Below are 17,744 nucleotides of genomic sequence, written 5' to 3' on the forward strand. Positions count from 1 at the left end.
CTGTTCGCTTGGGTGGCCCTCGTGACACTAGTGCTGTGGTTTCATGGATTTTATTCTTGAAATGCCTGTGAGAATCAAAGAATTTGGGCACCCGGACAATTGAGTAATTTGTCCGTAGTCGTATCAGATCAGATTCTTTTTGTGTCACCGTTTGCGTGGTTCTTAACGATTTTGACGGAGTTTTCTATGTAAAACCATAAAATGAAAACCGAATTCACTGAAAGACCCATAAATCTCCATTCTTTTGGGAGAACTATTTCTTCACCGGCAGAGGCTGCCCAGGGCAGTGGGGGAGTCTCCATCGCAAGAGGGGTTCAAAAAGCGTGTAGCCCTGGCACTTTGGGACATGGTTTGGTTGGCACTGGTTGGACTGGATGAGCTGGGAGGTCTTTTCCAACCTTTATGGCTCTGTGTCTTTGTGTGACGTCAGGACCCCTCCCCTCGCTTTGGAAGGTTGCGGAGCTGCTGGGTGAAGCCCACGCTCGTTTTGCATCCGAGGTGTGTAAATATCCTCCCACCCTTGTAAAAGGAGGCAGGTGTTAACACTCCGGTTTTATTACTGCTGTTTAAAGCTGTGCATGTGCTTTCACTCCAGCAAGAAGCGTTGGATTGAACCAAACCTACCTTTTATTTTCCTGCCTTTTTCCCCACTTTGATTTATTTCTCGATGGTGTGTTCCTCTCTGTTTTATTGATTATGTTTAAACTTCTTTCCTGTTGTTCTGCACCAAAGCAAAAATGTTGCAGATTTTATATATATTGCAAAGCTTTTAAAGTACTGAGGTTTAAGTAATTCAGTTTGAAATTAAATTAGAAAGGCATGACTTTGTGAAAGGAATTTTAATTGTGCTTGTCTGACAGATTGATTTATTTTACATTCAGCACCACCTTCTAACTGTATTACTTTCATGGTTTATTGAATTGGTTCTGAATTGTGCTCATTGTAAACTTGCAGTATTAAAATGAGTTCGTTAGTTTAAAAACCGAATCTTACATTTACTTTGGTTTAAATAAAGGTATAGACAAGATACAAACCTGGATGGTGATGGAAGTGATCTGGATTTGCGATTGGGAGAGGAGAGTAGGGGTTGAGAAGGTAACAGCAGAGGTCAATCTATTTATTAATTCAATTCAGAATTTATTAAGTTAATGAATGTTTTTTTTCATTTGAGAATTTTCTAAATTAATTTATTTAATTGATTGATTGATTCAACTCAGAATTTATTGGACTCTCAAGCTCTACTTGTCAATTAAACTCTTCTTTAAAAAAGCCCCAACAAACCCACAACAGAAAATGTTTGAGTTTCGAGGTGTTTGTTTCTTAATTGACTTCTAGGGAAGATTCGCAGTCCTGTGAAGTTCTTTGGGACTTAATTAAGAGTATTGTCTAACCGGAGAACTTAGCAAGTGTCCGCAGGTGAAATAGTGCCTAACAAGACTTGCGATGCTTTTTTCTGCATACAATTGCGATACAGAGCCGAGGGCAGGATCTTTTTCCTACCTGCTGGTACAGATGTCCCAGGAGCCCGTGCTCCCCAGCAAGGAGAAGTTTTGCTCAAGTACCCTTAGAAATTCCTCCCCCTCAAAGCCAATGGACCTCAGAGCAGGGCCTGGAGAAGGGATAAAACTGTTTGAACAGCAGTGTTGGCTCAGTTTTCTCACCCGTGGGGCTTGACTTGCACTATAAAGCTAAAGTTACCGATTGAGAACTATTGGGGGTCTTCTATCAGGAAAATTAATAACACATGGTTTGTTTTTTCTGAAGCCTGCACAGGCCAAAACCACCGTCTGTAAGGAGTGATGCGCTCGCGGTGGAGGAATTTGTAACTCTGTTCTTTTTTTATGGGAACATAACTCAATAATTCAATTTTGATTTACGTTTTTTCTTAAGTATAATCTGTTTGGGTTTTGTCTTTTTCTCTCCTCATATCCACCAAACTGAAAAAACTGTAGAATTTAATTAAGATATCATTCCTTTTTCCAGACTCTGAGTCATTCCGAGTGGTGATGACTAGATCTGAAATGGGTCATTATAGGAAATACACAGTCCCCTGGTTTCGGTACCACCTTGTGGAAATTCAGTATGCTCCTGTAAAGGCCGTGTCCTAAGGTTTGCCGTTCATCCGCAGAGCAGCTACTGCTCTGTTTAGGGGAAAAAAGGTCTGAGAGAGAACTCCCGATTCTTTTAGCGCCCGCAGACACTCTTTCTCAGAGGCGCGGCCTTAGAGAAGGTGAAGTTCTGTGTTCGCTTTGAGCTGCCGTGGGGACGATGCAGTCGATATTTGCAGATGGATCCGTATATCTGGCAAAGGCTGCCTTTTTCTTCGTGAAAATCTGCTTTGCAGCGTCTCTTGAAGGAAATGGAAAGCTTTGATTCCTTAGGATGTGTACGTGGAGCTTGGTCCTTAGTCAGCAATTCACAATATTGGAACCTTTTGTTGTCGCTTGCCTTCCTCTCCCCTCCTTCCCTGGAGAGAATGGGGTGGCTGGCAAGGAATCACCCCAGTCTTTCTATTCCACTTTAAATAGAATAATCTTATTTAATTAATCTCAGAAACTCCTAGAATTCTTAACAACAACATCTTGACAACAATCAGGTTTTTGTAGATATCCATATACGTTATTTTAATCAAATTCCTAATGAAAAGTTCCTGTTTACTGTTCCTTTGCAGTTTGTGAACTGGAGTGTTTGGGAGTTAAATACGGACCAGAACTGTGTAGAATGTTTAATGTGGAGACCACTAGTAGGGGAGTAGTTGCATTGAATAGGTAAATGATGGTGAATAAATAACTATTATAGTTTATTACTCTTAGATTCCTGAACAAGCGCCAGATCATTAAAACCTTGCCTTTTTGATTGATCGCCTGCAGCACATCATTTTGTATTGAGTCCAGAGTTGAGGTTTGAACATGCTTGCACTTTCAGGAAGTTGATTTTATTTCTTCTTCCTCTACTTCAGACTTGAACCAGGCTCACTCATGATTTTGAATGTGACTGGACGTGATCAGTTCATATTAAGAGACACGTGGGCCCTGAGCTTTAGGGATGGGGCGTTGGTTCCACCAGTGGAACGGTGGGAAAACCCTCCCTGTTGCAGGCAGTCACAGAGGAGGAAAGTGTGGGTGTGTTGGATTAAAGACCCCAGGACCAGCGCTGTGTGACAAGGGGATAATGCTCTGGCGTCACATTTGGAAAAGATCTTCTGTTTTATTGAAAGAGGGTACTTGGGCGGTTAATTATTGCAGCGATTTGTACTTCTAAACAAGATAGAAAGTGGGAGGTGGCTTATGGAAATTTGGGTTTAACTCTCAGAACCTGACAGTGTCTTTGGAGGAGTGTGTTTGTCTGCATGGGGATGTATCCTGCAGTATTGCTAATAATTCCCTTGCCTTTCTGCTCCGCATGTCCGGACTGTGTTCTTGGGCCCGTGTCTCTGGTGGATCTCCCTCGCTGCAGTTCACGCGGTTCCTCTGTGACTCTCCTCTGGAGGTACGTACTCCTTTGAGGTGCAGGGTTTGAAATGAAGGTGTTCTTTCCTCTTCGCTCTCTGTTGGCAGCAAACCATTCCAGTATAAGTGGTGTACGTGACTGGATAATAGCTGGATAATGAGCTGCCACTGAATTTCACATCATATCGTTAAGGGATTATAGCAGAAAGCGCTGTGTCTCCTCTGCTCGTGATTTATCTCTTTTAAGAAGTGAATATATTGCTAAACAACTCGCTGAACTCATATTTAACTCGGTCTTAGTTAAAAGTCCAGGAGAAATGCTGTCGCTTCATTTCAGGTAAGCAAACTACTGTGAATTTCTTACACTGTCTTTTAGTCCTAAAGAGTTAAGCACCGCGTGACGGTAATGAAATTGTCAGGTTATAGTAATTATGCTGGTAATTTGATCTGTGGCAGCTTGAATGAATCCATGTGTGGAGGGTTTGTTGCTTTTCTCTGCTGAGTCCGCTGCCCTCTACATTCTTGAGAGCTGAAGAGTAATAGAGCTCATTAGACTTTATAGGAAAGGGGCTTTTATCACCTCGTCAACCCGGGCAGCAGACTGCCATTATAGTCTTAATTTTGTGCGGCTACGTAGATGTTGATGCACGCTTCCCTGCCAGGTTTATACCGGTATTGTTTCTTACAGACACTTTTTATTGACATTTCGAAGCTTGAATTAAATTTTGTGTGGCACCACTGCAGATGTCTTCAATTAGAGGAAGTTAAATAAAAGGGGTTGTGTATCGGGGGCCAAGGGATTATTGAAATTCTTCATTCTGGATCAGTTGCCACAAGCGAATCCAGTAGCGTGCAGTCTGCTTGCTCTTTCGAACAAAAATAACTTAAAATCAAATTTAAACCTTACACGATCTCAATTTGTAATTTTGTGAATTTTTAATGCTGTTATTAGCTGCAAAATAGTACGAACACCCAAACTCTTCCTAGATTTTTATTTCCTCAGTTTACTATTCTGTTTAGCTTTGGTTTTGGCTCTGGGCTCTGGCATAAAAAATGTATAGTTTAAAAACCAATACAGTCTGTAGTAGCAGAAAATGAGACAATTATCTAGCAGTAAACAGTATGTAAAGAGAACTGTTTGGGGGTTTTTAGTTCATCCTTTTGTCTTAGAGGCTACATGGAAGCATTTGTGAATTCACCCTTGACGTATGCAGATATCGCCCTCTTTGGAAAGATGCGATGATAATGGTTCCTTGAAGGAAAATGGCTTTGCAGGAGTCTTAACCACAAACGAGGGTGGCCTGGTCCCATCTTGCTGCCAGTGTGGGCCTGTTTATGGAAAACGGCATAGGGAAGATCTGAACTGCTCCAGGTGGATCCCTGGTGTTGGTGCTCGGTGAGATAGGGGAGTTCTGGGCCAGTGACTGTATTGGTGTCACTAATGGTCACCTCTGCACTGGTCCTTCCCAAGCTGTTCCATCTCTTGTTGGTACAACACTTGGAATGAGCCTCAGCATTTGGATGCGCCAGGGCATTATGCAGCCTAGGGATGGGTTTGTTGCTTGGTTTTCTCATCCTTCTCTAATTGCTCTTTGGTCTTTCTCTGTTTTGACTGATGCTAAGCATTAAATTCATCAAGTTATTAGTGCGCTATGACAAATTGTGCACCTACATGGCTTCATCAATCTTTGTGGTAGTTCAGGCTGACTATGACTGTCCTGATTAAAGAGTTGACAATACAGCTCCAAGGGTACTTCTCCAGTAACGTAGAGTTCACTCAGTACACGGTACCTTACGTTTTGATCCTGTGAGTTTATTTACTTGGGTTTGATGTGGAATCACAGTATTGTTTGAGTTGGAGGAGACCTCTTGGGATCACCTGGTTCAACCCCTGCTTGAGGAGGGTCAGCTAGAGCAGGCTGCCCCGGACTGTGGGGTTTGAGTATCTCCAAGGGTGGTGACTCCATAGGCTGTATGAGCAGCTCGTGTCATTGTTTGGCCACGCTCTCACCAACCTGTTTCCTTCTGTTCAGATTAAGTTTCATGTAGTTTAATTTGCACTCATTCTGTCTTGTCCTGTCAGTGATAACAATTTAAAATAATCTGGCTCCTTTATCTCCGTTCCTGCCGTCAGGTATTTTCCATCCTGATGAAACCTCCCCTTGCATCGTCTGCTCCTGAGGCTGAAGAGTCCCAGCTTTCTCAATCTCCCCTCAGATGCTTGAGCCCTTTAACCATCTTTATGGTTCTTATGGACTTGCCTTGTGTTGGGGAACGCAGCCCTGCCCCCAGCTCTGCCGGTGCAGCCTCCATGATGCTGAGCGGAGCGTCCCTCGACCTTGGTAGTGTTCTGCCCAGTGTGGCCTAAGATGCTGCCAGCCTTTCGTGTTGGCTTTCTCTAGCACCAACATGCAGTGCTGCCTCTCTGCTGACACGGCCTCTATTTGTAGGCGGCTTTCCCGGCATCTCCACTAATCCCTAACGAAAGGAGGACGTGGTAGTGAAAAGGAAATACGTTGCTAACCAAGAGATAGAAATCTGTCATATGGTAGGTTGCGTGTGTGCGCCTTTGGGAAAGGAACTGCTGGGATTAAACACTTCTTTGCCAAAGAACTTCCAGGGGAGTGCAGGAGTCAGGGGATTCCTGGCTTTTTTTTTCTTCTTTGTATAAGGGATAGCATGGATTTCACAGCTTCTTCCCTCCATCCACAGTAGAGGGTGAAATGGGAAAGCTCAAAGTAGGTGATTTCATTAAACATTCCAGGGGAATTAATGGTGCAGTTGTTACAGTCGGGACCTATTTTTGGTAGGAGAGTACGCGGCGCCTTCTGCAGGGCACGCTGGTCTGGCACGTGGGCTAGTGAGTCCAATTCCCATCACCGTCATAATGATGATGATGTAGGAAAATCTCTCTTACAAGTGAAGAGAAAGACCAGTGTGCTTTGAAGAAAATTAAGTGCACTCACCATCACTGCAGGTCAATTACAAGCAGTCATTACACTGAGGTGCACTAATTGGGGCAATCTGCAATACCAGTTGCTATTAAAAATTTAAATTTTACTAATGTGTTATAAAATATGAATATGAAGACAGGTAGAATTAACATGTGATGGAATATATTGTATTTTTCTCTGCGTTAGAGTCTAAACATTAGAGAGAAAATGATTTGTTTTAATTTTTGTCCTGGATTTAGTTCTTATTTTGTTGATTGTCTCAATATAATCGGGTTATAGTAATCTGTTGTACTGAAGTTTAAGTTGTTAGTTTAAAATACATTGCTCGCTCTGGATTGAGTCCAGAGCTAGGATGGAGTTTCGGGTAGATAAGCCCAGCCCTTACCAGTGGGATTTGCTCCCCTGCTGCCCTTGGTGTATTTTCCACAGTCCCGGGTGGGCATGTCAGGAGTGTGAAACGGTGTAACCTGCTGCCTGGAAACGTTTCGTATTCCAGACCTGCTTCATGTCGAATTGCCTGAACAGCACACGCGAGGAATCCAGGTAAAGGAGTCCACTGTTCCTGGAGAAATCAGAGAGAACCTAATCCGTACAGGTGTTACAAAGGATTACATTGTATGAAAAGCTTTCGAAGGAGGAGGAAAATGTTAGTTTTTTAAATGTTATTTACTCAAGGTAATGGAGATCCCAGAACATTTTGCCTGAGATCCGTGCTGAGCTTGTTCTGTTTGTTTCAGAACATTGCCTCTTTGTGTGCAGGGCCTCGCCTTGTAATGGCATCGGTGAAACAACTGCAGCTCGTGCTTTACAAGGCACTCTGACCTGACGGCAACCCTGCGGCCTGCAGAGCTCTGGTGACCGAAGCCATGCAGCGCCGTTTGGAGGCCTGCGGTCACCCGGGCACAGCGGTCCTTCGGCTGCACAGTACAGTGCAGGGACAGGACGAGGGGAACGGTTTTCAGGTGAAAGAGGGGAAATTGAGATGAGATCTCAGGAAGATGGGGAGGCCCTGGCCCAGGCTGCCCAGAGAAGCCGTGGCTGCCCCATCCCTGGAGGGGTTCCAGGCCAGGTTGGATGGGGCTTGGAGCCCCTGATCCAGGGGGAGGTGTCCCTGCCCGTGGTGCGGGTTGGATCTGGATGGGCTTTTCCAGCCCAGACCATTCTGTGATTCTGTGACTTTGCTTTGAATGAAAGTCCTTTCTGTGTTGGCTTGGACTGCCTTTTTAAAGGACCGTTAAAGCCTACGTGATGAGTTCTTGATAAAGAAAGAAAACCTATTTTAACTGAACCTCGCTTCAGCCAGTCTGTCCCCTGTTCCTAACCACGTTTCCCCTTAGCCTGCAGGAGATGCATCATTTTTTCGGTTGCCCTGGTAGCTGAAGGGAGAATTCAGCCAGTGCTGGGATGTCCTTAGAGACGATCTGTTACTTGACTGTGTCCCTGCTTAGAAGGTTTACTCTTGACTGTGTGATTTCATTTGGCTCGACTCAAAAGCTGAGGGTATTGTGTGAAACTGTAGCTGTTGAAGAAGTAGACTGTACTTGAATGAGAAGAAATGCAGTTTAAAATGCTGCTATCCAAGTCCGATATCCTCGTATAGTGCAGATGGAGCTCTCAGATGTTCAATCATTTCACTTTTACAGTCTCTGCAGCTCCGTATCTAGTTATACACTATATAACTATATGAAAATGTTTTATTAGATGGCCTTTAACTTGGGAGTTACTGGTTGAGTCAGTCAGTTGAAATGGGGTTTGCTCATGTGATTGCTTTCTTTTGACACATATGGTACCAATTAGGGTAACTCCTACTGCCCATCATCTCTCCAGTCAGCGCTACTGTATCGACAGACGTGATTAAACCCACCTTCTGTCCTCGTAATGCGGAACAGTCGGCAATAGCAGGCGATACTGTCAGATTTATTCAGAGAGAAGCAGCTTTCTGAAGGTCTGGCAATGCGGTGAAAAACATGACTAGATGGATAATTAAGTTGAGCACAGTGGAATTCAGGATTAAAGTAAACTTGATGTGGGAGAAAATAGCACGCCAGAGCTGGTTGTGTAATACAGCGTAAATTAGATCATTTTCTTCTTCATGGGAAGCATCAGTTTCTGGCTGTAGGTGTTTTTCCCTGACCAGAGACGTCCTTCATTGTGCATCCAAAACCGCCGCACACAAGGACAGCGAATTCCTTTGTGTTTATGCAGAAGGTTCCATGTTGTGGGCTGAGAAAGAAGCAGCTTCGCAGATTCTGTTGCAACAGAGAGTTTTGGGTTCTTAGATAAAGATTGTTTCGTTGGTGGTAAACCTTCTGAAGAGTCACCCCACATAGAATAAGATGTTCAGTTCTTTCTATAAATGCTCTTCTTAAACAACTTCCATGGCCAGTCAGAAACTGAGCTTCTGGGGCCGAAGCACTTCCAGTATGTGGGGGAAAGAAGCAGTGGGGACCCTGCCGTGACAGGACGCGGTGGAGGGCCGGGGCAGTCGCAGCCGGCCTTGGGAAGCACCAGGACAGTGAGGGCCAGCGTTTCACCTTCTTGCCGTTGGGCCTTGTCTCTCGTGGAAGAGCAAGTGAGTCAAAGTAAAAGGGGGAAAAAAGAATACCGGCTGAAATTGTGATAATGCACTAATAACTTGATGAATCCCGTTGTTATTTTATTGTTTTGGTGCTATGAAAGCTCGACGGCAGCGGCTGTTTGCAGGTTCATGTTTGGCAGGGCTGACAGGTAGAGGTTACTGATCATGAGTACGTGATGGTCAGGAATGATGCAGTGAACTGTTTTCCCTGCTTCTCCAATGTCTTTTTTTCCTTTTTCTAAGCATGGAGAGCTGAAGTAATTTCTCACAGTATTTGCTTTTGCCTGAACATTCTTTCTAAGATTGTTTTGGTGCTATGAGTCTGCCCATCGTGTCCCCTTGTTGTTTTCGCTTAGGCGGAGGATGCGCCAAATGGACCAGACTGCGGCTACGGTTCCTTCCACCAACAATACTGGCTGGACGGGAAGATAATCGCTGTCGGTGTAATCGATATCCTGCCCTACTGCGTGTCCTCCGTCTATCTGTACTACGATCCAGACTACTCGTTCTTATCTTTGGGGGTCTACTCTGCACTGCGGTAAGAGGAAATCTTTGTTATCTGCTTAGACATCATAGTGCAAATTGATACTTGTTTCTAAATTTGAGCTTTTGTATTTTCAGTCTAAACGTGCACTGGTAACACGATCTCCAGCAAACTGCTTATGGGTTTGGTTTTTTTCTTAATTCTAATTTAATTTTTAATTGATTGCATTGCAAATAACTTTTTAATCATCATCCTTGAACAGGGATGTATCTTTCTATTTAGCTAAATACAGCAGTTTTGAAGATTAGAAAAACATTTAGAAATTAAATACCTCGTTTTTATTGCCCCTAAAAATAATTTAGCATTGCCTGGTTTCAGCAAGAAAAGCCCCTTTTTTGTGTTTGAATAGAAATAATTTTTCCTTTGACCTTTTCCTTAGCCCAGTCACCAAATGAAATGAATCACTTTTATAGTTTTATGCACATTGAGACCATAAAAACAGAGTACCTGAAACCCGTTGTCTTCTGAATTAGTATCTCCTGCTCTACTAGCACTAAGTCTATTTTTCAGGTATGTTAACCTCATTACCTTTGCCTTCAGAAAGTCTGAAGGAGGGATTAATCTTGTGAACTTTAAAGCCTTAAATTAACTATCAACCTGGTCTTGCAAAACAGTAGGAACAGTGAGTAACGCTTTTTGCTGTGAGTGAGACTTCTATGCTAAGTTGGATGTTACTGTTTTTCTTCCATGAGCAATTTTATGGTTCCGTTATTATTATTATAAGGGGGCAGAAAGAAAAACCTAAATGAGTGGAAATATTTGTGCATCTCCATGTTTTTTGAGCTTTGTTGCTCTGCCGTTTAGCTGAAGTAAGTTGGTCACAGGCGCGTGGTATGGCCAGTGATGTTGTCGTGGGTTTGCTCCTCAGGCCAGACCTGTTGATTTTCAAGTTTCCTTACGTCTGAGAAGTTCTAGCAAAGATCTTTACCTGTTCAGATTTGCACTAGACTCCTCCAGCTACAAAAAAAAACACTGGACTTGTCAGATCCAGCCTTCTTCTTTCTCCAGGGCATCCTGGGGAGCTTCTGAGCTGCTGTTTATTTTTACCCACTAGAATGGGTAAATGACGTGGTTTTCAAAACGTATAAAGCACAAACATCGTTTTTAGGAAGTCTATTTTTATCACAGCTGCTTCGTATACTTTTCCAATAATTAATAAACTGTGTAATTTAATATCTCACAAGTCTGATCACTCATAATTTGTTTAGATTATGATCCTTTCATAGAATCACAAGCGTTAATGTTGCATAAGACTTCTAAGCTCATCCAGTCCAACTGCCAGCCCAGTCTCGCTGTATCTACTAAACCATGTCTCCAAAATGCCACGTATGCGTGGTTCTTAAACCCCTCCAGGGACCTCTGGATGGCACCTGGTCTGGTTCCAGTGCAAACCAGGGCTAACTTCAAAGGCATCGTGTTTAGCAGAGATGGTGGTGTTGGGCTGACAGTTGGACTGGATGAGCTTAGATGTAATGATTTTATGATTAATGCAGTTGTTGCTGTAGCATCGCCAGTGGTCTATGTCTAAAAGAGTCTGAATAGTCATTTTTATAGGGCATTCAGTGGCACTGGCGATTTTAGAAAATTAATTGCAATTTAGAAATAGAGCAAAAGTGTTGGAGCTCCTGTGATTTAGAATTTATCTTTTTTCTATTAGCAGTTTAGATTTTTAGAAGTATTTTATTATATATTCTAGATACTTGAAATTGGCCTGGTTATTTTTGCTTCCATGTCAGCACAGAATCACAGAATGGTTTGGGTCAAAAAAGACCTCAAAGGCCATCCAGCTCCACCCTCTGTGATGGGCAGGGACACCTCCCACTGGATCAGGGGGCTCCAAGTATATAACATAACAGACTGAGTCCTCCAAGGAGTTGTTCTTCAGCATTAGTACATATGACATTGCTTTCTGTAATTATAAAAAATATAATCCATGCTTACGGATTCTATCAATGATTTGAAATGTTCTACATAGTAAATTTAAAGCTTCGTTGCTGCAGCATGCGTGAGTCTGTCAACTGGTGGAAGAGCAGCTTATAAATTCTGCAGCATTCAGGCAATAAAAATGGGTTCCCAGCAGTCTTGGAAGGAGCCAACGTTGTTGTTCTTTCAAAAACAGAAAAAAAACCTGGAGAGCTTGGGAGGATTTAGGAAGCTGCAAAGTAATCTGATACCATCAAAGCTGTTGCCAATTTTCCTCTGAGGAGGTTAAACGGCATCGCGGTGCTGTCACTTCCACTTCATGCTACTCTGAGAATTCTTGCTGCTGAGTCGTAGAAAGGATGGGATTTGAAGATCGGTTGAAATATGAAGGTGTGTGAGTGAAGAATGAGGGGAGAAGCAGCCACTTGTGAAACGCCTGTCTTGCCAAAGGGAAACAAATCAGCAAGAAATACCGAGGGATTCTTCTTTGCAGGAAAAAGTTAAGGCTGCCCCCTGCTACCTAAAACCATGACTGGCAGACAAGGGCAGCGCTCGTGATCTCTGTATTGTGAGAGGAAAGTACTTCAACTTCTTTTGGGATTGGGTTCTGTAGCACTGAAATAGTAAGTTGGAATCTTGTGTTGATGAAATGAATGTGTGTTTTCCTCGCTACTGGCTACTCTTGCCAAGAAAGAGCAACCGTTACAGCTCCTTCGATATGTGCCAGAGCTGAAAGCTCCACAGAAAGGCAACTGCAAGATGTAGTCCCTTTTCCGTAGGGATTTAGGCCAGATGAGTGCAGGTGGGTGTGAGTTATGCACTACAGTGACACCTGATTGCTGTTCCTGGTTTAAACTGAGGAGGTTGGAGGACTCCGTGATGTTGGATCCCAGCACACGCTCCTGGGTGGACGAGGGAGAAGGGTGCCTCGGCAGCCCGTGCCGTTGGCTGAATAGATAAATGGAAAACGCAACACAAGCGTGAGTTAAGGGTCCTTACCGAGGGTGTATCGCTGGAGGCTGTGGTTCACGCAAAGGCGCTGGCGGTGGTTCGGAGCAAGGCAGCGTTGTATCACGGGCACTGATTTGTGTGCACGGTCCGTAGTTGCCCATGGTGAGACTCCTGCCACAGCCCAATGTTTACATCATTATCTTCTGTTCTGAATCATAAAATAGAATCATGGGATGGTTTGGGTTGGAAGGGACCTCAAAGGCCATCCAGTCCCACCCCGTGCCACGGGCAGGGACACCTCCCACTGCCTCAGGGGCTGCATCCAACCTGGCCTGGAACCCCTCCAGGGATGGGGCACCACCACTTCACTTCCTGTTCACTTTGAGTCTTTGTGTTTTATTAAATCAAACAGCGTAGCCCAACTGGGAAGAGTGTCTAAAGGTCTTTGCTATGCAAAGATAATGTTTTTTCCCGGTAGTGTTTCAGGTTTTTGAGTTGCAGAAAGGGATTTGTTTAATTTGGTCCATGATATATTTGCATGAAGCAGTAAGGTGGTTTAACTTTATGCTTTGTCTCAAAGGTTATATCGATGTCGGTAGGCTTTTCGGAGTACAGAAATCCCACTTCTGGAATCATTGTATATACCTGGATTTTCACTTATGGAGTAACATCTTTAGATGTTCTCCTCTTGGAACTGATGTCTGTTGATAGAGGGTTATCAGGGATCTGTGATGGTCTCTGTGAACTACATGCAACTGAAACGTTAGGTTTACAGTGTGTTTAAACATCTCCATTACTGACTTAAGTGATAAACCCCCCAGTATTTGTATGTGCTCCCTGTCTGCATGTGCTCGTCTGTTATCCCTTTGACATTGAAGGTGAGAACCAACTACCATATTTCATCAAATTTGATACAAAGATGAACAGCGAAGTTACAGATGCTGTAAAAATCAGGATTACAGTGGAAACACTGGCAGAGTCGTTATCATAATGCAATTTTCCTTGTGGCGGTAAAATAAAAAGCAGTTATTTTGGACTCTATTGACACTCCTCTTTCAGAATAAATGAGAGAATTGTACAAACAAACATGGAGCAGGCGAAAAATACCTGTTGTTGCGTAAAGGTGAATGGTTTTACATGTGAATTGCTGGAATGGAAATAAGTGAACAGACAGGAGGCTTTTATCTTTGAATCTTGTTTATTAAAAATAGCGATGTTTTCCTGAGCTGTGTCAGCCAGATGTCTGTAGAATTCCAATGTGCAGGAATATTAACAAGAAACCGATCAAATAGAGACTATTTTAGTCACTTTATTTGAATTTCAAGTCAGTCAGTTGGCAGGATGAAACAGAAACGAAAGCATTTTGAAGCCTGACATCGTGTTTTGCATTTTGGTGATATGTTATTTTGGGGTTTTTTTAAGCACTAATTTTCAATTTATCATCTTTGGGTTTTTTTAAGAATTAATTTAGAGTTTATTTTCTTAATTTTTTTATTTGGCAGTAGTCTAGTCCTTTAAACAGGTCAAGAACCGGGTAGCTGTAAAATATTTCAATATGAAGGGGTAAAATGAATGTAAGAATTGTATTCAGAAGTAATTAGACTCCTCTTTCCTTTCACAGGGAAATTGCATTTACTAGGCAACTTCACGAAAAAGCTCCTGATCTCTGTTTTTATTACATGGGTTTCTACATCCATTCCTGCCCCAAAATGAGATACAAGGTAATGTGTGTTTTCACTTATTTCCTTAGCGTGCTCATCTAAGTCAAAGTCTTCGACAGCGTTCATCGTCATATAGTGTTTTGTTATTGTCATTTTGGATTCTAATGTAGACTGTACATGGTTAAATCTGAACGTTGGTTGCTGTTTAACTTGGCTTAGGTGTTTTCTTTTTCAGTGTAGCCGCATGTGGTATTTATTACAAGCTGGCCTAGGAGCAGTTCTGCTGGGGAGGTTTTCAAGGCTGTCAGATAACAGTTTGTCGTTCGGCTACTTGGCTATCTCGTGTTTACAGTAGATTGTCCAGCAGACTGAAATTCTCCCTCTTTAAGGTTTGCGTGTGTGTGTGGAGTTGTTGCTTAGGGACAGTGATTAATTGCCTTCATGGTCCTGATTGCGCTTGGGTTTTCCTCTGGTTTTTGCTAAAGATAAGCGTCTCGCTCTGCGATGAAACAGTGAGAAGTGAGATTAGCAGCAACTTTGAGCAAGGCAGCGGAGTTTTGAGGAGAGGGTCAAGAGCATCCATAACCGATCTTTCCCTAAACCTTCTTTATAACGCATTACCTTCAACTTTGTTCAGACCTGAGTGCATAAGGGTGTCTCTCTGCTCTGGTTTTAGACCTGGTGAATGTGGTATCTTTTCTTTGCTTCTATATATTGTTGCTTTTTTAACATTATGATGCAGTTTCGGAGTACTGAATGTTGATAGAAATTTGTTGAGTGGTGACACATAACCAAATATATCACTTAATAATGTGGAAAGCTCCAAAGCTCATGAAATCTGGAGTAAGAATTGCAGTAGTCTCTTTTTTTTTTTTTCCCTTCAAAGGGTGCTAAGGATCTGAAATGTTTTCAGCTCATTTTCAAAGAACCAAAAAACTGTGAGGCTCATTGAAGTGATAGCTGTGAAAGAAAAACCATTTCAGCCTTATAGCGGCCAGCTCTACAGGTGACCGTGACGGTTCAGTCTTCTGAAAAAGTGAATATGAAATTTGAGGGAAGCAAACAGGCGAGTTGGAGGACACTGCCCCTGCCACTGAAATCGTAGAATCATAAAACGGTTCAGGTTGGAAGGGACCTTAAAGCCCATCCAGTTCTGAGTACCAGTTTAAGACCATTCTATGATGTGAGGAGGTGTTTTGACTGAAGTCTTTATCCAGACTTGTATGCAGGCCAAAGTAAATGGAATTATTTCCAACAGTCTCCGTCGGTATTGGGGCATGGCCAGACTTCAGATAGATGGAACACTAGAAAGGGCTCTGAAATGTCAGAGAAGAAACAAAAGGCTGATTCATCTGTAATTAATCATTCCTAAAATGAATACCTCGGACCGTGGTTGTAAGCGGTGCCCCTGGAATTTTATGGCACTGAAGAGCCAGTTTCTTTGGCTGCTTTCAAGAATTTCAGCATCACTCCTTCCGCAGCAGTAGAACGCATCCAGGGGTAGCCTGAACTTCCACGTTCACGGCATCCACAGAAGTCTGGCTCATCCTTGCTTCTCCTCTCTTGCCATTTCTGACCATGGAATTTAGTTAAACAACAAGAAAGCCGGGCAAGGACTTTTTCCAAGGACATGGAGTGATAGGTTGATGGGGAATAGCTTAAATTGGAAGGGGGAGATTTAGATTGGACATTAGGAAGAAATTCTTCATGGTGAGGGTGGGGAGGCCCTGGCCCAGGTTGCCCAGAGCAGCGGTGGCTGCGCCATCCCTGGAGGGGTTCCAGGCCAGGTTGGATGGGGCTTGGAGCCCCTGAGCCAGTGGGAGGTGTCCCTGCCCATGGCAGGGGGTGGGACTGGATGGGCTTTGGGGTCCCTTCCAACCCAAACCATTCTATGATTCTAGGATTTTCATAAAGGCACAAAATAAGTGATATTCTTTGTCAAATTACAAGCCAGTTCTACACTGGTCGGTGTTTTCAAAGTTATTAGAGGTAACTTGCTTGTCTCTGTCAAAAGGAGCTGCTAAAAAGATGTATTCGGGTTCACATTAATAAGGCTCTGGCAAACCATCTTCTGAACGAAGTCGCTGATAGAAATTCCTCATATCTTATTCCTGACTCTGCATAGTCATAAATTCACTGCTGATGGCTGAATTGTACCTGCAGCTGATCTGGGGACTCGCAGCGACCATTAGCAACTCGAGTGAGGACTGTGAAATGTTGAGACAAAAGAGGTGTGGGGTTTGTTTGATTGGGGTTTTTTTTTTTGGAGGGGGAATGATAGACTTCACAATTCCCACGTCTTTCATTTTTCTCCTTCATCCAAGGAATGAAGTCACAGCTCGCATTTCAGAATTGTCCAGTTAGAGTTCTGTAAATCCATTTGTCTGTGCCAATAAGTGTGAGAATGCATCAAGCTGAGTGTATTTTTAAAGTTTCTAACTAGCAGGTGGATGGATATAGTGCTGCTTTGTCACCTTCACTGCATTTTTTTGTTGATTTAATTGCTTTTTACTTCTGAATTTTATTTGTCTGCCTGTCCATCTGTGTGTATTCCCAAAAGTGAGTGCAGTTGAATGCGCAGAGATGCAGAGCTGTGATGCAGAAGCTTAAAACGTATTTATGAAGATAACATTCTTTGCTTTTCCTAACATAGTCTCCATGTGGAGTTGTTCATAGCGATGCCAGGTTTCAAGTGTTGGGAAAAATATCAAAGTTCTTGTGTCCTGAGGAAAAAACCAGCCCTTTAAATCTATCGCTGCAGTGAAAGGCAGTGAAACCTGGGTGAGTTTTATCTCTGCACCACACTTATTGAATCTGGCAACACCCGGAGTAGTAGATCTCTCGTTTAACTGCCAGTCTAGTTGTTCTTATTGTATTCTTTCTTATTTTTGCTGGTTTACTGATTATATTAGCTCTAATTAGGCAGCGTGGTCAAGTAGAATTTATTCGGTCTGAAAGCCAGGAACTCTACTTTTCCTGGCTGTGCCATATTTCACCCGTGGTCTGTACAGGAGGAACTGGCTGACAGGTCAGTTGATCCTCACAAGAGATGTTTCTTCTCCACTTTTCCAGGGAAGATTTAATGGCAGATACTTTACTGAGCTCCGGTTTTGCTGTGACCTCATTAATTTCTCCGAGGTATTGTGGTCCCCTGCTCTGAAGTGTTCCGTTTCATCTAGATGGCAATTCCTTTTTTGAGCGATTATTTGCTTTGTCTGAGTTTGTTTAGCTGGGGACTGCACTGAGTCTCAAAGTGGAAGGATTTTAATGAGTTCCATTATTTCTCCTCCACTCTGATGTTGAACACAATGCTCGTAACAGTCTGGTTTGCACAGAGTTGGAGGTTGGTGCTTGGGAGCCCGAGTCCCGGGCTCCTGTAGAGGGGAACGGGTTTGGAACCGGGAGGGGATGGTGCCGTCATGGAAAAGTAGCCCTGTCGCGGCCATGGGTGATTGGTCATCCATCCCCTCCCTCCGAGGCAGTGCCAGCTACATCTGTGTCTCCTTTAATAAACACGTCTCCATGTGCAGGGGTTTATATCCTTATCTATTGTTGTGCCTATCTATTCTAGGCTTCTCAGTGGATTTTTTTTCTTCATGTCTGACCTGAACTTCTCTTCCTAAAAACTCTTCCCTTGTCCTACCTATCGTGCCCATAAAAAACCTGTTATTTCCTTTTATTTGC

The 17,744-nt window shown here is 43.1% G+C and overlaps 1 protein-coding gene across 5 annotated transcripts in view; it reads left to right on the forward strand.

The window, feature by feature from the left end:
• ATE1 (arginyltransferase 1) overlaps nucleotides 1–17,744 on the forward strand; it is a 56,381-nt gene that overhangs the window by 18,712 nt on the left and 19,925 nt on the right. For 3 of the 5 annotated variants that reach the window (XM_054070876.1, XM_054070875.1, XM_054070874.1), the window contains exons 8-10: nucleotides 3,457–3,489; nucleotides 9,338–9,519; nucleotides 14,021–14,120. In XM_054070876.1, the coding sequence (XP_053926851.1) occupies nucleotides 3,457–3,489; nucleotides 9,338–9,519; nucleotides 14,021–14,120 (315 nt within the window). The remainder of the gene's footprint in view (nucleotides 1–3,456; nucleotides 3,490–9,337; nucleotides 9,520–14,020; nucleotides 14,121–17,744) is intronic. The other 2 variants (XM_054070877.1, XM_054070878.1) reach the window with 1 other exon arrangement.

This window comes from Cuculus canorus, chromosome 7 (genome assembly GCF_017976375.1).
Source record: "Cuculus canorus isolate bCucCan1 chromosome 7, bCucCan1.pri, whole genome shotgun sequence".
NCBI lineage: Eukaryota > Metazoa > Chordata > Aves > Cuculiformes > Cuculidae > Cuculus > Cuculus canorus.